Source organism: Astatotilapia calliptera, chromosome 23, assembly GCF_964374335.1.
Source record: "Astatotilapia calliptera chromosome 23, fAstCal68.1, whole genome shotgun sequence".
Lineage (NCBI taxonomy): Eukaryota > Metazoa > Chordata > Actinopteri > Cichliformes > Cichlidae > Astatotilapia > Astatotilapia calliptera.
In genome coordinates, this window is record NC_137443.1 from 6,897,903 (window position 1) to 6,915,946 (window position 18,044).

Consider the following 18,044-nt stretch of genomic DNA (forward strand, 5'->3'; position numbering starts at 1 on the left):
ATAACCAATTCCTGTAACCTACAGTCCTCTGTGTCAGGCTCTAGTACGGCTAGTTCTCATCTGCCCCGGACCTTTAGAGCGCAAAGCTTCGGTCTGCTCTGACTTACAGTTCTTCTAAAAGAAGAGTCTAGTGGAGGCATAATTTAAGATGACTGGTCAATACTAGTTTGTTGACTTGTCTCCAAATTAGAAGATGTTTAGTTATGGCAGTTTATGTTGCTTTATTAAGTTCTCTGAAAAACTCCGGCTAAACAGGGGGACATAAATGACAATTCTTGTCTCACATCTGACCTACTGTAAATTTGTAAATGCAGTCCCCGTGTGTGGTCAGAGCTAATTTCTGTTCACTTCCTTTAATTTGGAAGTCTCCCTGATCTTATTCATTGCTATGACAGCTTGGATTGCAACTAAATCAGATCCAATATAGTGGCTTATTTTAGGCGATGCTGTCATCCTTTATAAATAAAATTGCTGTGCTAATATTTTACACAGTGACATTTGCAAGTGTATTCGTGTGGGAAATGATTTTATGAAAGTCTTGCTATTTATTAAAACAAGAAGCGTAGTGAAAAGTGAGACATTTTATTGTTTATGAAAGAATTTAATTCCTCTCTGATGGCTGGTAGCTCATGTCACAACTTGTCCATCCTAAAGTCAACTAGATATCCACTCCAGGTAGTTTTGTCTTGTGTGTTTGCGCGCGCGCGTGTGTGTGTGTGTGTGTGTGTGTGTGTGTGTATGTGTGTTGAAGTGCTACTGATGTATTTCTACACTGGATAAGAAAAGTGTAAAGAATTGTATTGTTACAGGGCTAGATATAACAATGCCATGACTATATTAAATATAAATACACTGTTAAATAACAAAGAATGGCAGAGTGATGACATTGTGAACATTTGGCCTGAGTAGAATCACAACCTTTTTAAATTAACTTTCACAAATAAAGCCAAAGATATTTACATACTAAAGCCGTCTCAGCCATATGCACATTGAACAAGCACATTGTTGCACAGGTTCTTGTTCAGTCGGTGGGTTTGTGGGTTTGGTGCTGGGGGTCGGTTGTTGCCCCAGAAGTCCAGGAAATCCAGTAGAAACGGTAGACAGTAGGTGAACTATTTATTTCCTCTCACTGTTTGGCAGGTCTTCTCAGCACTACTTTAGATTGCATTAATTTTCATGCTACCACGATTAAACATCGCAGTTTATTCAATGCCCCATCCTATGGGGAACACTTTCAATAAGTCGCCATTAGCTGCTCAGAAGAAATCTCATCACTGTAGTAAATAATAATTTCCCTTTATAACATACTTAATCTCAAGAAGAGTGAGTAAAATAGGACACAGTCATACTAAAAGGCCTCAGGGAACTTCATAGACTGTCCACACTGATAGATGGAGAGTAGTTACTTGGGGAAGGCGGTGGTATCAGTCTTCATGTTAACTAGCCACAGAGTGGACTGTTGGCCATAAACATGTCGCTACCTCTTCCTCAGATGTGGCAGATTCCTGCTTCTGCCTTTACGGGATTTATTTATTTATGGGTAGAGAACGATAAGGATGGAGACTGAGATGCATCTGAAAGAACCACAGTTCATTGTCCTAGTCAATTGGCCGCATCATGAGGCGGACTGATTTTAGGGAGTAGAAACCGCCCCCGTAGTCTGCCCAGAAGATTCCATCCTGAAACTTGCTGCGGTAAACTCCCCCGCTGTACCACACCCCATTCAGATTGGTCTGTCCGCAGGCATTGTACCACCAGCCGCCCTTGTGGAAGTGGGCGCAGTTACCTAATGAAGAGAAGAACCCAGGCTCAGAAAATAAGATCAGAGTAATACATGAATTATTTCAAACTAATGTAACCAATATGTCCCCCTACCAGAGAAGGAGTCCTTGTCACGATCGAGCGTAGTGAACTGTTTGCCGTTGTGACTGCTAAAGGAGTCACCAGCATTGCCCTGGTAGGTGCCTAGCCTCAGCCGGTAGCCCTCCTTCTCAGACTCCAGATGAAAGCTGCTGTACTCGGCATACACCTTCTTTCCTGTCCAGTCTTCCAGCTCTATCATCAGCTTGTAATCACCCTGTTTCGTAAGATTGTAGATGTTTTCCAGGCCGAGCCAGTGTTCGCCATCTATGTTACCGAAGCCTTTCTGCAGGGGACAGGCACCACATTATGACAGTACGACAGTTTCACTTGTGATTTCAATGTCACTACTTTTGTACGTGTAGCACTAATTTACGTAAGCTGGATACTGCGGTTTAGCTAAATGGTGAATGAATAGATCCTTTGCTTCTGTGGTCAGTGAAGGCAAATCGTTTCCAAAGAACACAAACATTAAAATGGAGTGAGGTTATTATGAATTCTTGCCAGGGAGCTGTGTTTATATGAGTTTTCTCCTTGCAATCAAGTGAATTGAAATCAAATCTGTTTCCCATTGAAATGATAATGTGTTAAGGTTGTGATCTGCGGTTTCTCACTCTACAAATTTGTTGAACAGCAAAGCCAGTGATGATTTGGCAGTGTTTTAGATGGAGAGTTGAATGCAGCAAGTGGAGAACTGCACAAGTGTTTTCTGTCTCTAATCCAATCACCATGACCGTATTAATACATGAATCCAAATTTTATGACTCAAGGAGAACTCCTGCAATTTGCCTTCATCACATACAGAGAAAACGGAGGTCAGGCATTTTGATAGAAATGACACAGGAAAAAAGGTCATCTTATCTCATAAGGCTGAGACATGGGAAGTAGAGAAACAGGGGTCATTTCCAGTGGGGTTGAGAGGGGAGCTGCGTTTCCCTCTCAGCCCTTGGGGCTCTCTTATTGCATACATTTGTCCCTGGATTCAGTTCTTGGCTGCAGTTTCAGTGTGAGGAAATCCACCACTAAGCTATTTACACTGTTTGAACAAGTGCTTGCTTAGTGACCTTAAAATGAACCTCAGAGACTGGGCTGCTAAGGAAAGGGGTGGGCTGCACAAACTTACTAATTTTGTTGGCATTGCTCTCTTGAAGGTGGGACTTGTGAAAAGAGTGATACGGAGTCGCTTTATCTGTCACTTTATTTTTGGGCCATTGGCATAAGCAACTAGCCAATCATAGGTTCAGTATAGATTTTATGATCATCTGCAGGGTAAGCTACATATTCTTGGCTAGTGGCCCTAAACCTACTGTTGTTGTACATTTGTGTCCTTGAAATGCCAAATTCTTATCACATGTCCTGTTAGACCTGCTGTTACTTCATTAATCTCCTTTTCCGTAAACTTACCTTGTAGTTCTCCCAGTTGCGGAAGAAGTTAACAGAGCCATCTTTCCTCCTTTGCATAACTGTCCATCCTCCATTGTCGAGGCCATGCTCGCACCAGGCTTGGATCAGTCGGTCACTGCCGTTTGCCTTAAGAAGGTACATACCACTGGTGGTGTAGCCTGCCTTTCGCACCTGGTAGCAGTCATTGAAGGGACCTGGTGTTGTAAATGATGTAGAAGAGGAAGATAAATGAGCGGTTCTTATTTGAACATTAATATTGATGAACACTCATTTGTGATATTTTAATCTGCATATAAATTATATTGTTAATATTGAGAAACCCAAGTGGTGATTTTAATAGGTGATAATTTTGAGGACAAGGGTACGCATGATACTAAGATGAGCCGTAACTTGCACTAAAAAGCCATGTATTACCATATCTTTGACTAACTTACAGAATCTTCATTTTTCTTTATTTAATTATTAAACAACACATATTATCTGACTTGCACACAGTTGGAAACTTCTGAATAATAAGACTTGACTATGTCCTGATTTAAATGTCACTCTTTGTAGTTAACATACAGAAGTCATTATAAACTAGATTAAAAGGGAAGACAAAGCTGGGAATTAATATCTTTGCTCAGACCACCCAAACATCCCACAGTCTGAAGTTACATAAGCTTTCATCTGCACACCAAAGCTGTTATTTAATATTCACCTAGATTCCACCTTCAGTCAAAGCTATGAGGTGGCGCTGCACCAGAGCTGAGCTGAAGCAGCTGAATCTAAACCGGCCACATTTCTTCTTTCTCTCTGTGAATATTTATTAAACCAGTATCAACACAAGCTGGGTCTGTCTGTCTAGTCTAGAGGCCTGTGGTAGACTCTCTGAAAGCACATAGGTACCCAGTATAATACATAGTAGTTGGTTCATCTAGACCAAACTGTGGTGAAGCGGTGCGTATTTATACTTGTATGGAACCTACATGGAAGAGGGGCTGCTAGGACCTGTGGTGGCTTTCTGTTTTACACTTTTTCCTCCTTGTTTCAGATCTATCCTGTCTGCTGCAAAAACTCATCCATAAAAACTCCATAGAAAAAAACAAAATTAAATCTTCCTATTATAACTTTTTATCTCGATCATGAAGGAGCACCACTAATCGAGTGAAAACAGCAGCTGATGGATAAGGTCAGTAAGGATATGGTCAGAATGCTGTTTGTAGTATGTATGTCAGTTCAAATACACTTTAATCGGCTGATAACTAATCAGACAGTTACAGCTTGGTAAGGCAGATGAGGAACTCCACATAGCTAGAGGTAGTTAAAAGGATACGCGGTCTTCTTGTCATTTACAAGTTCAGTCTCTGCAATTTTACCTCCCACGGGCACTTCCTCACCGTCTTCTACCTTTGTGTTTCTTTGGAGATTTTTTTTCTGCGTGGAGGCTTTTAAAATATGCTCCTCTGCTCTTTGAGCTTAAAAGAAGCATGTCATTATTTGAATGTCAGTGGAGGTGGCGACAGGTCTGTGATTTAAGAAGAACAGTGTTTCACTGATTGATGTGGGCTTTCATGAGAAACCAGACACTTGTGATTAACGCACATTTAAAATGACTGTATAGGCATTAACTCTTGTATAGACTTAAATTTTTTCTTCTTTTTTTCCCCCTTTTTTGCAATGACAGGACAGTGACTGTAAGCTGATGCCTTTTAAACAAAGCAAAAATATCATAATGCTAAGGTCTAACTATGCCGCCCGAATGATCATAAACAGAAAAACTGACTTAATTATTTCCAAAATAGTGTACATCTGAATTTTATGTCATTATTTAACTCTGCCATATGTAAAGCCCAGAATAGGTGATGCTTTGCCATATCATAGATGCAGTTTTATGGCATTGGTGCATGTTTTCTCAAATATTTCCTGATATAAAAATGTGGTGTTTTTTGTTTTTGTTTTTTTGTTTGTTTGTTTTGGGGTTTTTTTCTCATTCTGATACCTTTTTTTTTTTAAAGGTGAATTTTGGGTGCTTTCATATAGTTTGCCCAGCCGAGGATGTTCAGGCTCCATATATATATATACACATACCTACCTTATAATTCGCCATAGACATGCATACCAAATGACTGAAAGTAAAGGGTAATTTACAAATAAGCTGTGAAATGTATTGGTTTAAACTTGATGATATGATGATGACGATAATGTAGTTAAACTGTGACCCTGTCAAAAATACATTTATTTTGGCCCTTAAATTTGTCTGGTTCTGACCCATCATTTTTTCAGACAGGCTTTGTTTTGCTTTCCCCTTTGTCTGTTTCACCGTTTAAGGGCTTGTATAACCCCTTTCAACATTCTTCCCCATACTTTAATCGCCAGTCAAAATACAAGCGCCCGGACCAAGTTTTAGGAGCCGTTTCCAAGTAGCAGTCTACCTTGCAAATTAGTTTCACATTGGCGATTATCTTTCTCAGATGTCAGGATGGTCAACTTTTTTTTGGAAGAAAAGAACAAAGGAGCATTGTCTATTTAGAGGATTTTATCTGATTAGTTATTTTAGTGCAGGGTTCTCAGACTTGTTGGGCAAATCCAGTAGATGGGTACTTTAACTATACCCTGCCCCTTTACTTATCCAATTGAAGATATATCTTTTTCCCATTTTACCAAGTCTTCTTAATGCTGTTAAAAGAGGCCTAATCCCCATCCCACTAATTTAGTGCATATGCTCTGTATCATGCTGCCAATACAAGCAGCCAAGTGGGATCATAGGAATGTATGATTTCACTGCCTCTGTAGCATGCCAAGCATGAGCCAACTGTGCCTCAACAGTACCAACTGTTGCGAGAAATTAGGTTTTGAATTGCGATCCCTAGCTAATTATACTTTAGTAGTTGTGTGTACAATTAGCACAGTTTCTGACAGTTACTTAAGACATCTTACTTTTGCTCAGCGTCAGCCTACTAAAAGTCATTAGATTCCTGACTGTTTTACAGTCCTCAGTTATTCCTCAGTCTTTGCCTGCTATTTTAAATTTGTACTTGCCATCAGAGGTAAGCGTTCCTTGCGGTGGTGGAGGGTCAATCCCAAAAGGGCTTATTGTAGGTGGGTTGATGCGTGGTCCACGGGAGAACTCCCTGTTGTTATTGTCCCTCTGTATCTCATTGGTGAAACGGTTGTTGACTGGTATATTCTGCGGTACCACCTGCACCAGAGGGGGAACTGCAGGCAGCTCACTGCGTCCCAGCGTCCTCATACACTGCTCCTCCAGTACAGATATGAGAATGGACTGGTTGTTGACCACTCCGGCCATTGTGGCAAAACGGGCCTCTAGCTCCCTATACCTTGAAGCCAGTCGCATCATCTCTGAGGTCACATTGAGGACACGGTTCTCCAGCTGGGCGAGCTCCAAGGAGTTGTCTCTCTTCCTGATGATCTCATGTAGCAGCTGCATATATAGTTGGGTCACCCTGGAGTTCATGTTCCTGCTCTCTTTCCGCAGCAGCTTCATCTCATTCACCAAGTTACCATCCACATCTACCACCAGCTGCAGCGTCTCAATCTCACGGTGCTGTTTGTTGAGCACATCCCGCACATCTGCAATCTCCATACGGGTCACTCTTTCCTTGTCTGGCTCTGGGCCTGTGGTGCTGGCACAGATTGGACCTGATGACAGATATGATTTAAGAGATTAATAAGAAGCTGTTTTGATGTAATGGGAAGCAAAAGAGAGACTAGTTCAACCATATTGTACTAAGGGTACTTTTCGAAAAATAGCATTTTCTACCTGTGATTCTCTGCTCAGGTACAAGGAAGGTATAAGAGCATTTTTTGGCATCAGGATCCAGAGGAGCTCTTTTACTCCTGTGGAGAGAAGGCTCTTTGGTCCTCCGGGCTTCCCTGGAGCTCCTGCAGTAACTTTCCTGCCAGAGGGAGAGGCAGAGCAAGGCGCACAGACGCCACATCAGCCCTTGCATTGCTGCTGGCTGACTGAATGGATAGATGGGCAGCTGCTGGTACTCCCTCCAGGCCTCCCTGAAAGAACACACGACCTTAGGAGTTAAGGAAACAGCTTTTTCTTTGTGTACAATGAATAAAACACCAGGACTGTTAATTGTTTGCTTTTCCAGAGCAGAGGGATATAGTATTTTGATGAAATGGTATTTGAAGCTTTTTTTTTTCTTTCTTAAAAAAAGATATCAGCAGACAATCTAATTGTGTAGGAAAGTATCCAGTTGAGAATTTGTCACGTACTGCTCCCACAGACTGTTATTTGTGTGGAAATAGTCAAAGAGAGAACACATTTTCTGTCCAGCCAACTGGCTTACGTCTGCTTTCTGTCTTAGTTAGTTCCCCTGCTGACAGACACCCCATTATTCAGAGGTTCTCTTGGTTTCCCCCTATTAAGGAGCTATGATATCTAACTGTTGCTGATTTATCTTTATCTTCATCCTGCCCTTGAATTTAGTTTATCTTCTTTAGTCTAGGACAGAGACTTGGCAAACTCCCATCCTCCCGGCTTCTATAAGATCCTACTTAAAGATGTTTTTTTTGTTTTGTTTTGTTTTGTTATTTTCCCCAAACTGTAGGAATCAGGAACCCTTTTTAGAAATTATGGTACTTCTCAGCAAGTTGACCACAGGAATCAACTTCCAGTTTCTGGATTGTACTGTAGATACTGGAAGCAGCAGAAAATGGATGGCAACTTCATTTATTTTTAAGTTGGGACTTGCAAAGCACAGTCTCTTCTTAGCTTCTTTTCCCCCACAACAGATACACTTTTATTGATATGACACAAAATGGCAACCTAATGTGTTACAGTTACCTGATTCTTGCTGATCGATGCTTACATGGCAGACCCACATCAAGCTAAATGTATCAACAAGCTTTTTAACAATAATGTGCCATGCTGGAGATGTCATCTGCTACAGACATGGGTCGTTTGAGAACAGAGCAGTATAATCTGCTCCATTGTTATCGTATCGTTACCGTATTTGTCTCACCTGTCCTCCAGTGTGATTTTCAAGTGACAGTAATGAGACAGATTTTATCCGTAGCTGAGCATTTTTCAGTTCTTAGCAACAGGAAACGGTGGTTAGCATGCAGCACAGGCTGCTAAAAAGCACCTCACTAAGCTTCTGGCATTTTTTAGCATAGCGTAAAAACCTTTTGCATACAATTGAGGGAGTACTCCAGCCTTAAGAGGGTGTAAAATGTTGTGGCCATGCACCTCAGTAGGAAATTCAGTGCCACTTGGCTGTATAGTTTTTTTATTTTTATTTATTTATTTATTTTTTTTAGATATAAAGTCTAGTCCACGTTGTTCCACCATGACATTAAAATATAAATACCTGGCTTCTGACTTGCTACTTCCACAGCTTAGATATAATGTTACTGTCCTTTGTAACTAGGTTGGCTACTTGCACTGGCCTCACCTGAAACACACCAACCACAAATTGACCCTAATGCAGTTTCCTTGACACAGTTAAACATGCCAGCACAGGTGTTGGGTAAGAGGTACTATTTATATTTTATTTAAATTATATTTTCCAAACATGCATGCAGGACAGTCACTAATGGATGTGAGATTAAGTCAGAAATCAATCAAAAATATGTGCAAAGCTGTTTCCCCTTGTGATTTTTTTTTTTTTGTTCTGTTTCTCATCAGCATACAAACACAAAAAGCGCTCTCAGTCTCATGTACTGCTCAATTTAACACCCGACCTGGTCCTATGCAAGGCCAAGACTTTCTATCCCTCCTAATCCCCTCCATCACTCTTCACAGTCAGTCTTTTCTCTATGCCACATCATTATGGCCTACCCTCCACCCTGAAACTCAGGCGCTGTGTGTCTCCCATATGACGCCATTGTGGTTCTTCAGGAATTCTGGCAATTATGTCACTTGGAACAATGTTGAAAGGGGGCAGAATTACAGTTAGTACTCTAGATCTGCAGGGTGTATGTGTGCGTGTGTACCTTTTTAATGGTATGTTTAAGTTTGTGTGTCTGTCTGTATGATTGAATACTCTGTGTGCATGACTACTCAGAGATGTTATTCATTTTCATGGTTGTATGTTTTTCCAGCAGCTTGTGTGTCTGACAGCGTAACCAGGTACTGTATCCTTGCTGACCTTGGTGAGAGCTGCTAATGTCTTTACCAGCAGCATCAGCACTATCAGTCTTCAAGTGTCTTCTCTTCTAAACTGTGGCTGACTTTTTAAACTTATCAGTTCCAGAAAGTCTTCATATTCATAAAGCGTACGAGGCATGAACAGAACTGTAACATCACAGCTCATCTATCAGTTATTGCCTGCCTTAGCACCTACCTACAGTCCCTTTCTTCTATCCCTTTGCTCTCTCAGCTCCTACCTTCATTTTATTTCCTTCTGTGTGGTGGTTCTGAGTATGAGGGGCCTAGTCTCTTTTCATGGAAACGTAGCATATCAAAGACATTCCAGGAGATGCTGAGAGGTCAGTAGTGTGTTGTAAAGGTACAACATTGACAGTGTTTCACCAGAACAAGCAGAGTGCCCTTTTGAGTAAGAAGGAGAAAAAAAACATCTAAATTGGTTCAGGCCTGTAAGGGTTGTTAAAAGAAAAACACAAAGCTCACCTGTGTTTAAAGAACATCTGGTAACGTATCTTTTTATACTTGTGCAGTAGTACACATCTGTCCATATATGCATGAGTTCACACTCCTTGATTTCTCCTCAGGCTCTGCATTGTGTATAAAAGATGGATGCAGCCATCAGGACATTAACATTGTGTTTTTGGAGTCAGGAAGCAAGAATGTGTAGTACCAAGTTAGCTTAAGGTCACAAACTTGATGTGCAAGTTGTAGGCTGCAAGTATTATTTCACTTAGAATGTACTGTCAGGTGGTTGAGAAACAGTAGGAGGTTAAAGATGGAAGAAAGTAATGGTGGTAGAAAATGGGTCATGGCCCCTCTTTGCCTTTCAGGTCAGTCATCGTGAACGTAACCTGAGGCAAATCCTCTCATACATAAACTACTCTCATTCCTTTTTATTCTTAACAGAATTCTCTGGCACTTTCTTTCAATGTGAAAGCCCCATCCTCTCGACTTTCCCCCCCTTTTTTCATTGCTTTTCTTCCTCTTTGCTCCCTCTGTTTAGTGCTCCTTCCACCCTTTTCAGTTATAGTTAACTAAAAGCACATGGGAGAATTAGACTGTAAGTAGTATACCAAATAAGAAACATTTAAACCAATTTTCTACTTTAATATGAATAGGATTTATTTTTTTGTTGGTGCTGCTTTACTAGCAAAAAATTGTGTAGTCCATTTGAAACCAGTGAAGGACTGACAAACGGTCACCTCTGCATGCCTTTTCTTTTTTCCTCCATCTTTTTGGCAGTAGTATGATCTCATGCACCTCTGTCATGCAGGGTATGCACTTCCTTATCTATCTTACAGTATCTCACTCCCCTGTCGGCATGTCTCTTTTTGTATGCCCCTGTCTGTGCTGTGGGTTAATTTATTTTCAATCCACAGTCATTCCACTGTATGAACCATTACACTATTATAAATGCAAATTCTGCACTTCAGCTGTAGTGGCACTATATTTTGTTTTATGTTTTTTAGTCATTTTGTAAATGATAAAAAAAACATAAAGGGGTTCACCACACTTGCCCATATATGAAAAAAACAAAAACTATACAAAAACAAAATTACGAATTACAAAATGAGAATTGGCGCCATGCTGAATTAACTGCATTTCAAATTGGTCTTGGCTTACTACATTTACATTGACAGCACAATGACAGCCAGTTTCCTCTGGAGAGAAACTGGCTTTCGTCTACCTTTAGATTGTTCGTGTAGAGGCTGATGTTATAATTATATTATCATTGTTGTAAGAGAGGAAATGATCAGAGAAGTCATTAAGTAAGACATCTGTTTACTTTACTCCTGGCAGGGAAAAATTAGCTTGTAATATTCGGATAGACAGCATAATGATTGTTGAGGCTGACTTCACAGAGATGGCCATATGGCAGGCACTCTTATAACCTTGGGTTTCACCGTGCATAATTGCAAAAAACATATATTCATTTGTCACCTAAAGAAAACTATTACAAATATTTATTATAAACTGCCTGCATGGAGATTGTCATACACCTGTAACCAGACACCTACAGGTGTATGACAATCTCCATGCAGGCAGTTTATAATAAATATTTGTAATAGTGTGTACTTTAGAAGGAATGCCAAAAAGACAAGTGATAAATTAAAAGAAAGATCTGAACAACTGCGTGGAGAAACTTAGATGTGAAATTACAAGTGTGCTGTTTGTTAGGCTGTTTACACACAATCTTGCTCTATATTATGTCCAGAAATTCTGAGAAGAGCCAGTTGATTGTGATTTCATGTGAAGATGGCGAACCTGATCCAGATGTCTGCTCAAGTGGTTACATAAGTAGTTTAACTGTAGTCACAGCCAGTGGAGAAGTACATGTTCCATAAACCAGGAGAAAAGTATAGGCCTAAGTGCTTGAACCTTGCAGTGAGGAGATGTTTGGGTTTACTTGTTTCCTTAGAGCACCAAAGTATGTATGTAAGTATGAGTATAAGATTGATGTAAACCATGCTGTGGCCTTAGAGGCCAACGGGTTACGCAGCGGTATTAAAAGTCTATACAAGGGGATAACTATGAAGGTAATGATGTTTATCCCTCATTTAATGTTTCATAGAGTTGGAGAATTAAATCTGTGGTGCCTTTAAAGCTGTGTTGGTGGCACATGGGAGCTTAATACCTTAATGAGAAACTTTATATTTGTTTTTGCTTCAGTTTGTAACCTCCTGTACATATGTATAATATCAGTCTGCAGCATGTTTGTTTCAGCGCCCACGGTGGGTTTCTAATGTGTCAGTCTCTCACTTGATGGATTGCAGTCCAGCCAGTGGGAGAGAATGACTTGGATAGAATTTATTTATATTTTCAAAGTCAATGTTTTTTCCCAGCCTCCAAAATCCTCTGCTTCCACTCCCTCATCTGGTCCTCAGACTTTCCCACAATAAGTCCAAAATACCTCCAAACACCTCATCACTGGTTACAAAAAGAAGGGAACGTGAAAACAAAATAGGGAAAATAGGGATGAGTGAAGGAAAGAAGTTTATTCTCATTCAAGGAACAACGTGGAAACAGCAACAACAACAGCAGCAGCTTTTTTTCTGTTCATGACATCAGACAGCTGAGTTACATGAGTAACTCAAAGTCAAACTTTTCCTGCGCTTGCTGAAACAATAGGTTACAGAAGTGTACGCAGAACGGCCAACAAAGAAACGATCTAACTTGCTTTTGATGAAGGATAGAATGAAAATGTGAGTAAATAAAAGGCTTTGGGAGGATAACTCGGCATGAGTGGGGATGTAGTAAAAGCGCTGACATTATGAAGCAGTTAATGAGAAGAAAAACAAACCAAAAAAACCCCAGCATTCACACAGGAGTGCTAAAAACACAAAACTCGTAAAAGCCTCATCAAAACTGAAGAAACTTTAAATGCCGCTTCTAAAATGGAATACAAATTACATTGCGGTACAGTAAGTAATGGGAATGTTTTATATCAGTTCATGGTGTAAAACTAAAAGGGAAATGAGGGCAGATGCAAAGAATTACAGTAGGATTTTCTTTTTATTAGAAAACCTGAGCCACAAACGGATACTGGAGGTTTTTACTGGAACTTAAGGCAATCACTAAACATAACTTGAATATTAAGTTGATGGTGGCCTGTATTTTTAATAAAACCAACCCTTACTAACAAGTTATTTCAACCTCCTGCTTTTCTAGCTACTAAACTGTCGTCCTTGATGATGCTACCTGAGGCCCTACGGGCCCCCCCATCTGTTTTCCTTCTTCTGTAGGGGAAACTCTATAAACATGTGGGCTGAGACTGTTGTTGGGGTCAGAGGTCTATTTGTAGATTAGGGTACAGTCCCACCCTTCCTCTACTTTGCCCCCACCCACTCATCCGCCCGAAATCAATTGGTCTTTGTGGAAAGCGGGTTTCCCGTCTTACTCTGCGTTCATAACATGCACTTAAATGCACAGAAACTCAGGGTCATCCTTTTGTCTGTGCTGTGCTTAATGTAATGACTGAGATTTCCAACACTGTCATTATTACATGACACTCTTCCTCTTGCTTCCCCTCCTATAGAATAGACGACACACACACACATCTTTGGCATTATTCATTTTTGTGCATGAAAAAACCAACTGATGACACCATAAACTTGCATCTTCCTTTGTATAGTGTATTTTTCTCAGTCAGACGTGGCTAATTTGTCTTCTCAATGGGTCACGTGAGAAACTGGGACTGTTCTGTGTGTGCTCCACCGATAGGTTGGTATTAATTTTGTGTCTTTTATGTTTATTGATGTAACCCTCCACAACAATCCCAGTTTCTTGGTGAAAATTAATTTAAAATTAACCTAGCTAGGTTGATAGATTAGCTGTAGCTTCACCTTGGCGTGCTCTTTGGTTGATAACTGATAAATAAATGAATATCTGGATTGCTGCTTCAGGTTTTGTGCAGCAAAAATTACTTTCAGGAAGGTCAGGCGATCCAGGAGAGCAAGGAGGGGGGGAAAATATTTTTAAAAAAAAGAATTTATATGAATGTTTGTTTGGCTGGATGGTTTAAAATTTCTGATTTAGTACATTCTTTGGCCACTCGTGCATACTTTTCCTTGGTTTTTATTTCTCTTCTGAGTCACACCTAGCCTTAAACTCAAACCTCAGACTTCACATGCTTTCTATTAGCTAAATCAACAAGGAAGAACACATAAATTTGCACACTGCATTACACGCTTGTTGTCCACTGGCTCTACTTAGTTACATGCCTCCACTTCACCCGTCTATTTACCCTGACCTCCTGGCTGACCTCTTCCTCCCTACGGTGACCAGTCTGTTCAGCTGTGTCCAAGCTCTCATTAATGAGCTTCACAGTTCAAACAAACTTTCCTGTGACTATCCTTGACTTTATCCTCCACTAGTTTTTGTATGTCTTTATAAAGTCTAAAAGTTTGTGTGGCTCATAATGTCGGTTTGAGTTTTAAGAGATATGTAATGTGTCAGAGTTGTTGTTCTGTGGTTGGGTTTAACATGTGCACACAGTAGTGCAGGAGCAGTGTTTTTGGATAAGACTTTATCCAGGATGTTATCTTTGTCCGCTTCTCTAATTGGCTGCGTTTTGCAGATAAAATCAGTTGAGACTAGCATTGACACGGGTTAAAAATGCAAGATACGATTGGATGCATGCCTGCTGCCCAAAAACCGCAGCTGTTTGTTGGTGCTGGCTGGGTGAGTTATGAGTCCCGTGCTGAGTTACAGCATAGTCTATGAAGGGACTGGTGGGGAGGGCTGCAGGTAACTGACTCTGATGGGCCACGCACTGCCTGACTGGCTTGTCATGGGACTTTTGCAAACTTTAAATAGAAAAGACATCAAACAGATGTTCTGCTGTGATTTAAAACTCTTAAGGTGAAGGCTATGAGTATGGTTAGTTTATGCGTGGATTGTAAGTAATGACCCGTTTTTAAAGCCTGTCCTTCGTGCAGTCACGGTTCAGGTAGAGCCGAATGCTGGTGCTTCAGCACGGAATGTTCTGGATATTTCTCAGACAGCTGTTCCTGCCTCCCCTTTATCTTTTTTTATCTTTTTTTTTTCTCCCACTTATTTTTCCAGCCTGAATTATTAGAGGTATCGATATTATGATTTATTACTCTAAGCGGAAAAATGAGCATGCTCGTGCAGTGTTTTCTTTCCTTTTCGCCATCGCTCATTTTGCTTTTTACTTCAAACACTGGCTTTTTGAAGGTCTGCGTGTCTCTCACGGACCTTTACAGCATTCACAGATGTGGCTTTGTAGCGAGCAGAATGTTTCCACAGATACCACCAACAGACCAGGACGTAAGCAAAAACATTTGAAGATAATTGTGAGTTGCTGATATGGAAGAGCACCATATTGATGTTATTAGTGTTCAAAGCTTTTGCCATCATGACAAGGTTGGGACTGAAGTGTCTTATGTCCATGGGGTGTATTTGATAGAGGATGTGGTTAAGGTTGGCTTACACTGCATTTTTATCTTTTCCCTTAACACAACCCTGAACGGGGAGCTTATAAACTGTCATAGAATCTGCTCACTTTTAAGCCTTCCAAAAGGGGCTGTGAGGTGAGATGAGATCTCACCACGTCTGAATGTACAGATGGAACTTATTGGCCTAACCCCGATTTCCACCAGGTTAACTCGGCTACATCCCCGTACCCCTGTTAGCAGCCAGGTTCAGACTGTATTAGGAAACCAAAAGCCAAGAAAAAATAAACAGGCCTAGGAGCAGAGCTCAAATCTCTCCATCTGAGCTGATCACTCTCCCTCAAGTGTTTTGCTGGAATGTCCCAGTTTTCTTTTTTTTGTCTTCTCTCTGGCTTTTTCTTTCTCCTCAGGTAAGGTTTAATGTCATTTTCAGAGCAACTTTAAGATCTTGGATGTTTCTCCATTCTCACATCTAGATGAAACAACTCATTGACTGTATATTTTTTAAAATCATTTTACATAACTGATGTAAATCATGGCCCTGCACACCAGAAAAAGTTGTACTTTCTGAATTCAGTTGTTTTTGCCCTTCCTTAATACAACTAGGATCATAAATTCATAAATTCTCCAGATTTCTTTGTTGGCCTCATATACATTACATATGTTAAATGTATACACGATACACTTCTCAGTATGCTGTACACAGTATTTCTCAGTCAGACTCCAGGGGATAGCCAAAGAAGCGTTGCTAAATGTTTCTGTCTGCAGATGTAACCTCCAGTCACGAAACGTCCTAACCTCTCCAACCTCTCAGCCAGAGCTCTCACAGCTGCCCAGACACACACAAAACACCATCTTGCTGACAGACACACACACTCACTGATTCCAAAATCAAAATTGAAAACAGAATAAAACTCGAGCAGCGTTTACCTTTTTGTTACCAGTAGTGAGATGGATGTTTTCCTGCAGTTATGGTGTCACGTGTATATTATATTCTGTCTTCACCGGGCTGCAGTGCGCAGGACTCATGTCTCTGTCTCTCTCTTTGTCCAAGTCTTCAGAGGTTCTCTCCTCTACTCACTCCTCCTGTTCTGTAGCAATAAATCACAATGCAAGGCTTTAGTCAAGGCCCTACTTCCCGAAGCTCCCTGTGAACTTTCCTGGTGCTCAGACTGGGGTATGGTTCAAAAGCCGGCCACTTCAACAGACTGAGCTCTCACCACTGATGCCTTGAGTTTTTCACAAAGCATGGGGGAGACTAGAAGAGGGAGGGGAAGAAGGAAGAGAAGGGAGGAGAAGGGGGATGAGGGTGTGGGTGTTGAAGATTGCTTTTTTTTTTTTTTTTTTTTCTTTCCTCCCTCCTTTATTTTATTTATTTATTTATTTTTTTAGTCGCCCAGCCTACCTCTGATGTCATAAGTGATAAAGAAAAGAAAAGACTGAAAAAGAAAATGGCAGAGCTGCTGATTAAATGTCCCATCCTTAACAATGACCTGTGTGGTTTTTGTATAAGGGAGCAAAGAGACAAGGCCTTTTTGAATTCAGGTGTTTTGCTGAGTCCAGGACTGCTTTGACCTCTTCATCCTTAATTACAGCTTGAAGTTCCCCTCCTTTTGCTTTTCCCTGTAGCAACGAGAAAAGCTGATTGTAATGCTGCTCGGGTTTCGGAGCTTCTTCCTGTAGAGAACAGCTGGATGTGAGAGTCGGAGACCAAAGCAGGCAGATAGAAATGATTCGTGGCACTACTGGTGCAAAATGGTCACTCCAGGTTTACTCTAAGTTTATTTGGACTTAACTTGCTTTTTGTCACCATTGTGATTTACTTGAATGTGTTATTCATACATGTTTAAGCTGTAATGTTTAAAAGATCTTACTTGACCATTTTGGAAGAATTTTCTCCCTGATTTGTGATTGAATTTCTGCCTTCTTGCCATGACTATTTATTTCTTTCCATCTCGTACAAGTTTTGCTGCAAGTAAACATATACAAAGTGCCTGTGTATGCAAACCACAGCTTCTCTACTCATGCTTCTGTCTGCGTGTTCCAGGCAGTATGGATTTGTGCATGACTAACCGCCGTTATCCCTGACATACTCTCAGACAAGAAGCTATAGCGGTTAAGCCTTTAGGATTTCTCTCTTCCTCCTCTTCTCCCCAACTCACTGCTGAGTTGAAAAGCACTTGTAAACTTTTTCTTCTGTTCTCACCCTTTCCCTCTAATTCTAATCAGCTGTGTGTGTGTGTGTTATCCCAAAAACAAAGTGTGACCTCCTTTATCTGTTGGATCTCCTCCTGCCGTTGTGTGTTTAGGGTCTCTGTCAGCAGTGCTGTGTGTATTACACCATTTTCCATGGAGGGGAGGGTTGTGGGTGTCATGTAGTCTGCTGTGTGATAAGTTTTCTTACATCTGCACCCAATCTCGACCCTGGCGTGTCCAAAAAAAAAAACATTCTGCAAGAAAAATGAAAAGAAGAGGGGACTGTAAGGAAATGCGCACCATCAGTTCAACTTGTTAATAACTCTCTTCAGATTGATGGCAAGCTGCTTCTGGGTTTGTCTTTTAATGTTAATATTTATTTAATGAGAGTAAGAATCTCAGCCAGAAATAGGCACTGAGAGTTTGGTGGGAGAGAGATGGCCATGATTTGGAAAGGCTAAAGAGAAGATCTACTCGGAGCACTTGTTCAGATCCACTGGGGAAAAAAAAATCAGAGGGAAAAAGTATTTTTGAAGCTTGAGCAAAGTATATGCAAATTAGGT

At 40.7% G+C, this 18,044-nt stretch overlaps 2 protein-coding genes across 3 annotated transcripts in view; one reads left to right on the forward strand and one right to left on the reverse strand.

The window, feature by feature from the left end:
* Nucleotides 1–18,044, forward strand: part of ralgps2 (Ral GEF with PH domain and SH3 binding motif 2) — a 67,511-nt gene that overhangs the window by 40,940 nt on the left and 8,527 nt on the right. The gene's annotated exons all lie outside the window — the stretch shown is intronic.
* angptl1a (angiopoietin-like 1a) lies at nucleotides 567–16,495 on the reverse strand. Its single transcript, XM_026158736.2, has 6 exons — nucleotides 16,216–16,495; nucleotides 7,028–7,275; nucleotides 6,286–6,906; nucleotides 3,265–3,458; nucleotides 1,876–2,146; nucleotides 567–1,786 (listed from the first exon to the last, which is right to left on the reverse strand). Exons 2-6 carry the CDS (start codon nucleotides 7,215–7,217, stop codon nucleotides 1,599–1,601), a joined length of 1,464 nt encoding a protein of 487 aa, XP_026014521.2. The 5' UTR covers nucleotides 7,218–7,275; nucleotides 16,216–16,495; the 3' UTR covers nucleotides 567–1,598.

What these genes read in the sequence shown, in the direction of transcription:
- angptl1a (XM_026158736.2), bottom strand. Translation starts at nt 7,217, where the DNA reads ATGCAAGGGCTGATGTGGCGTCTGTGCGCCTTGCTCTGCCTCTCCCTC. An exon ending in AGGAACGCTTACCTCTGATG is followed by an intron (nt 3,459 to 6,285) that starts GCAAGTACAAAT and finishes TTACAACACCAG; the next exon opens with GTCCCTTCAATGACTGCTAC. An exon ending in GCAACTGGGAGAACTACAAG is followed by an intron (nt 2,147 to 3,264) that starts GTAAGTTTACGG and finishes TGTCCCCTGCAG; the next exon opens with AAAGGCTTCGGTAACATAGA.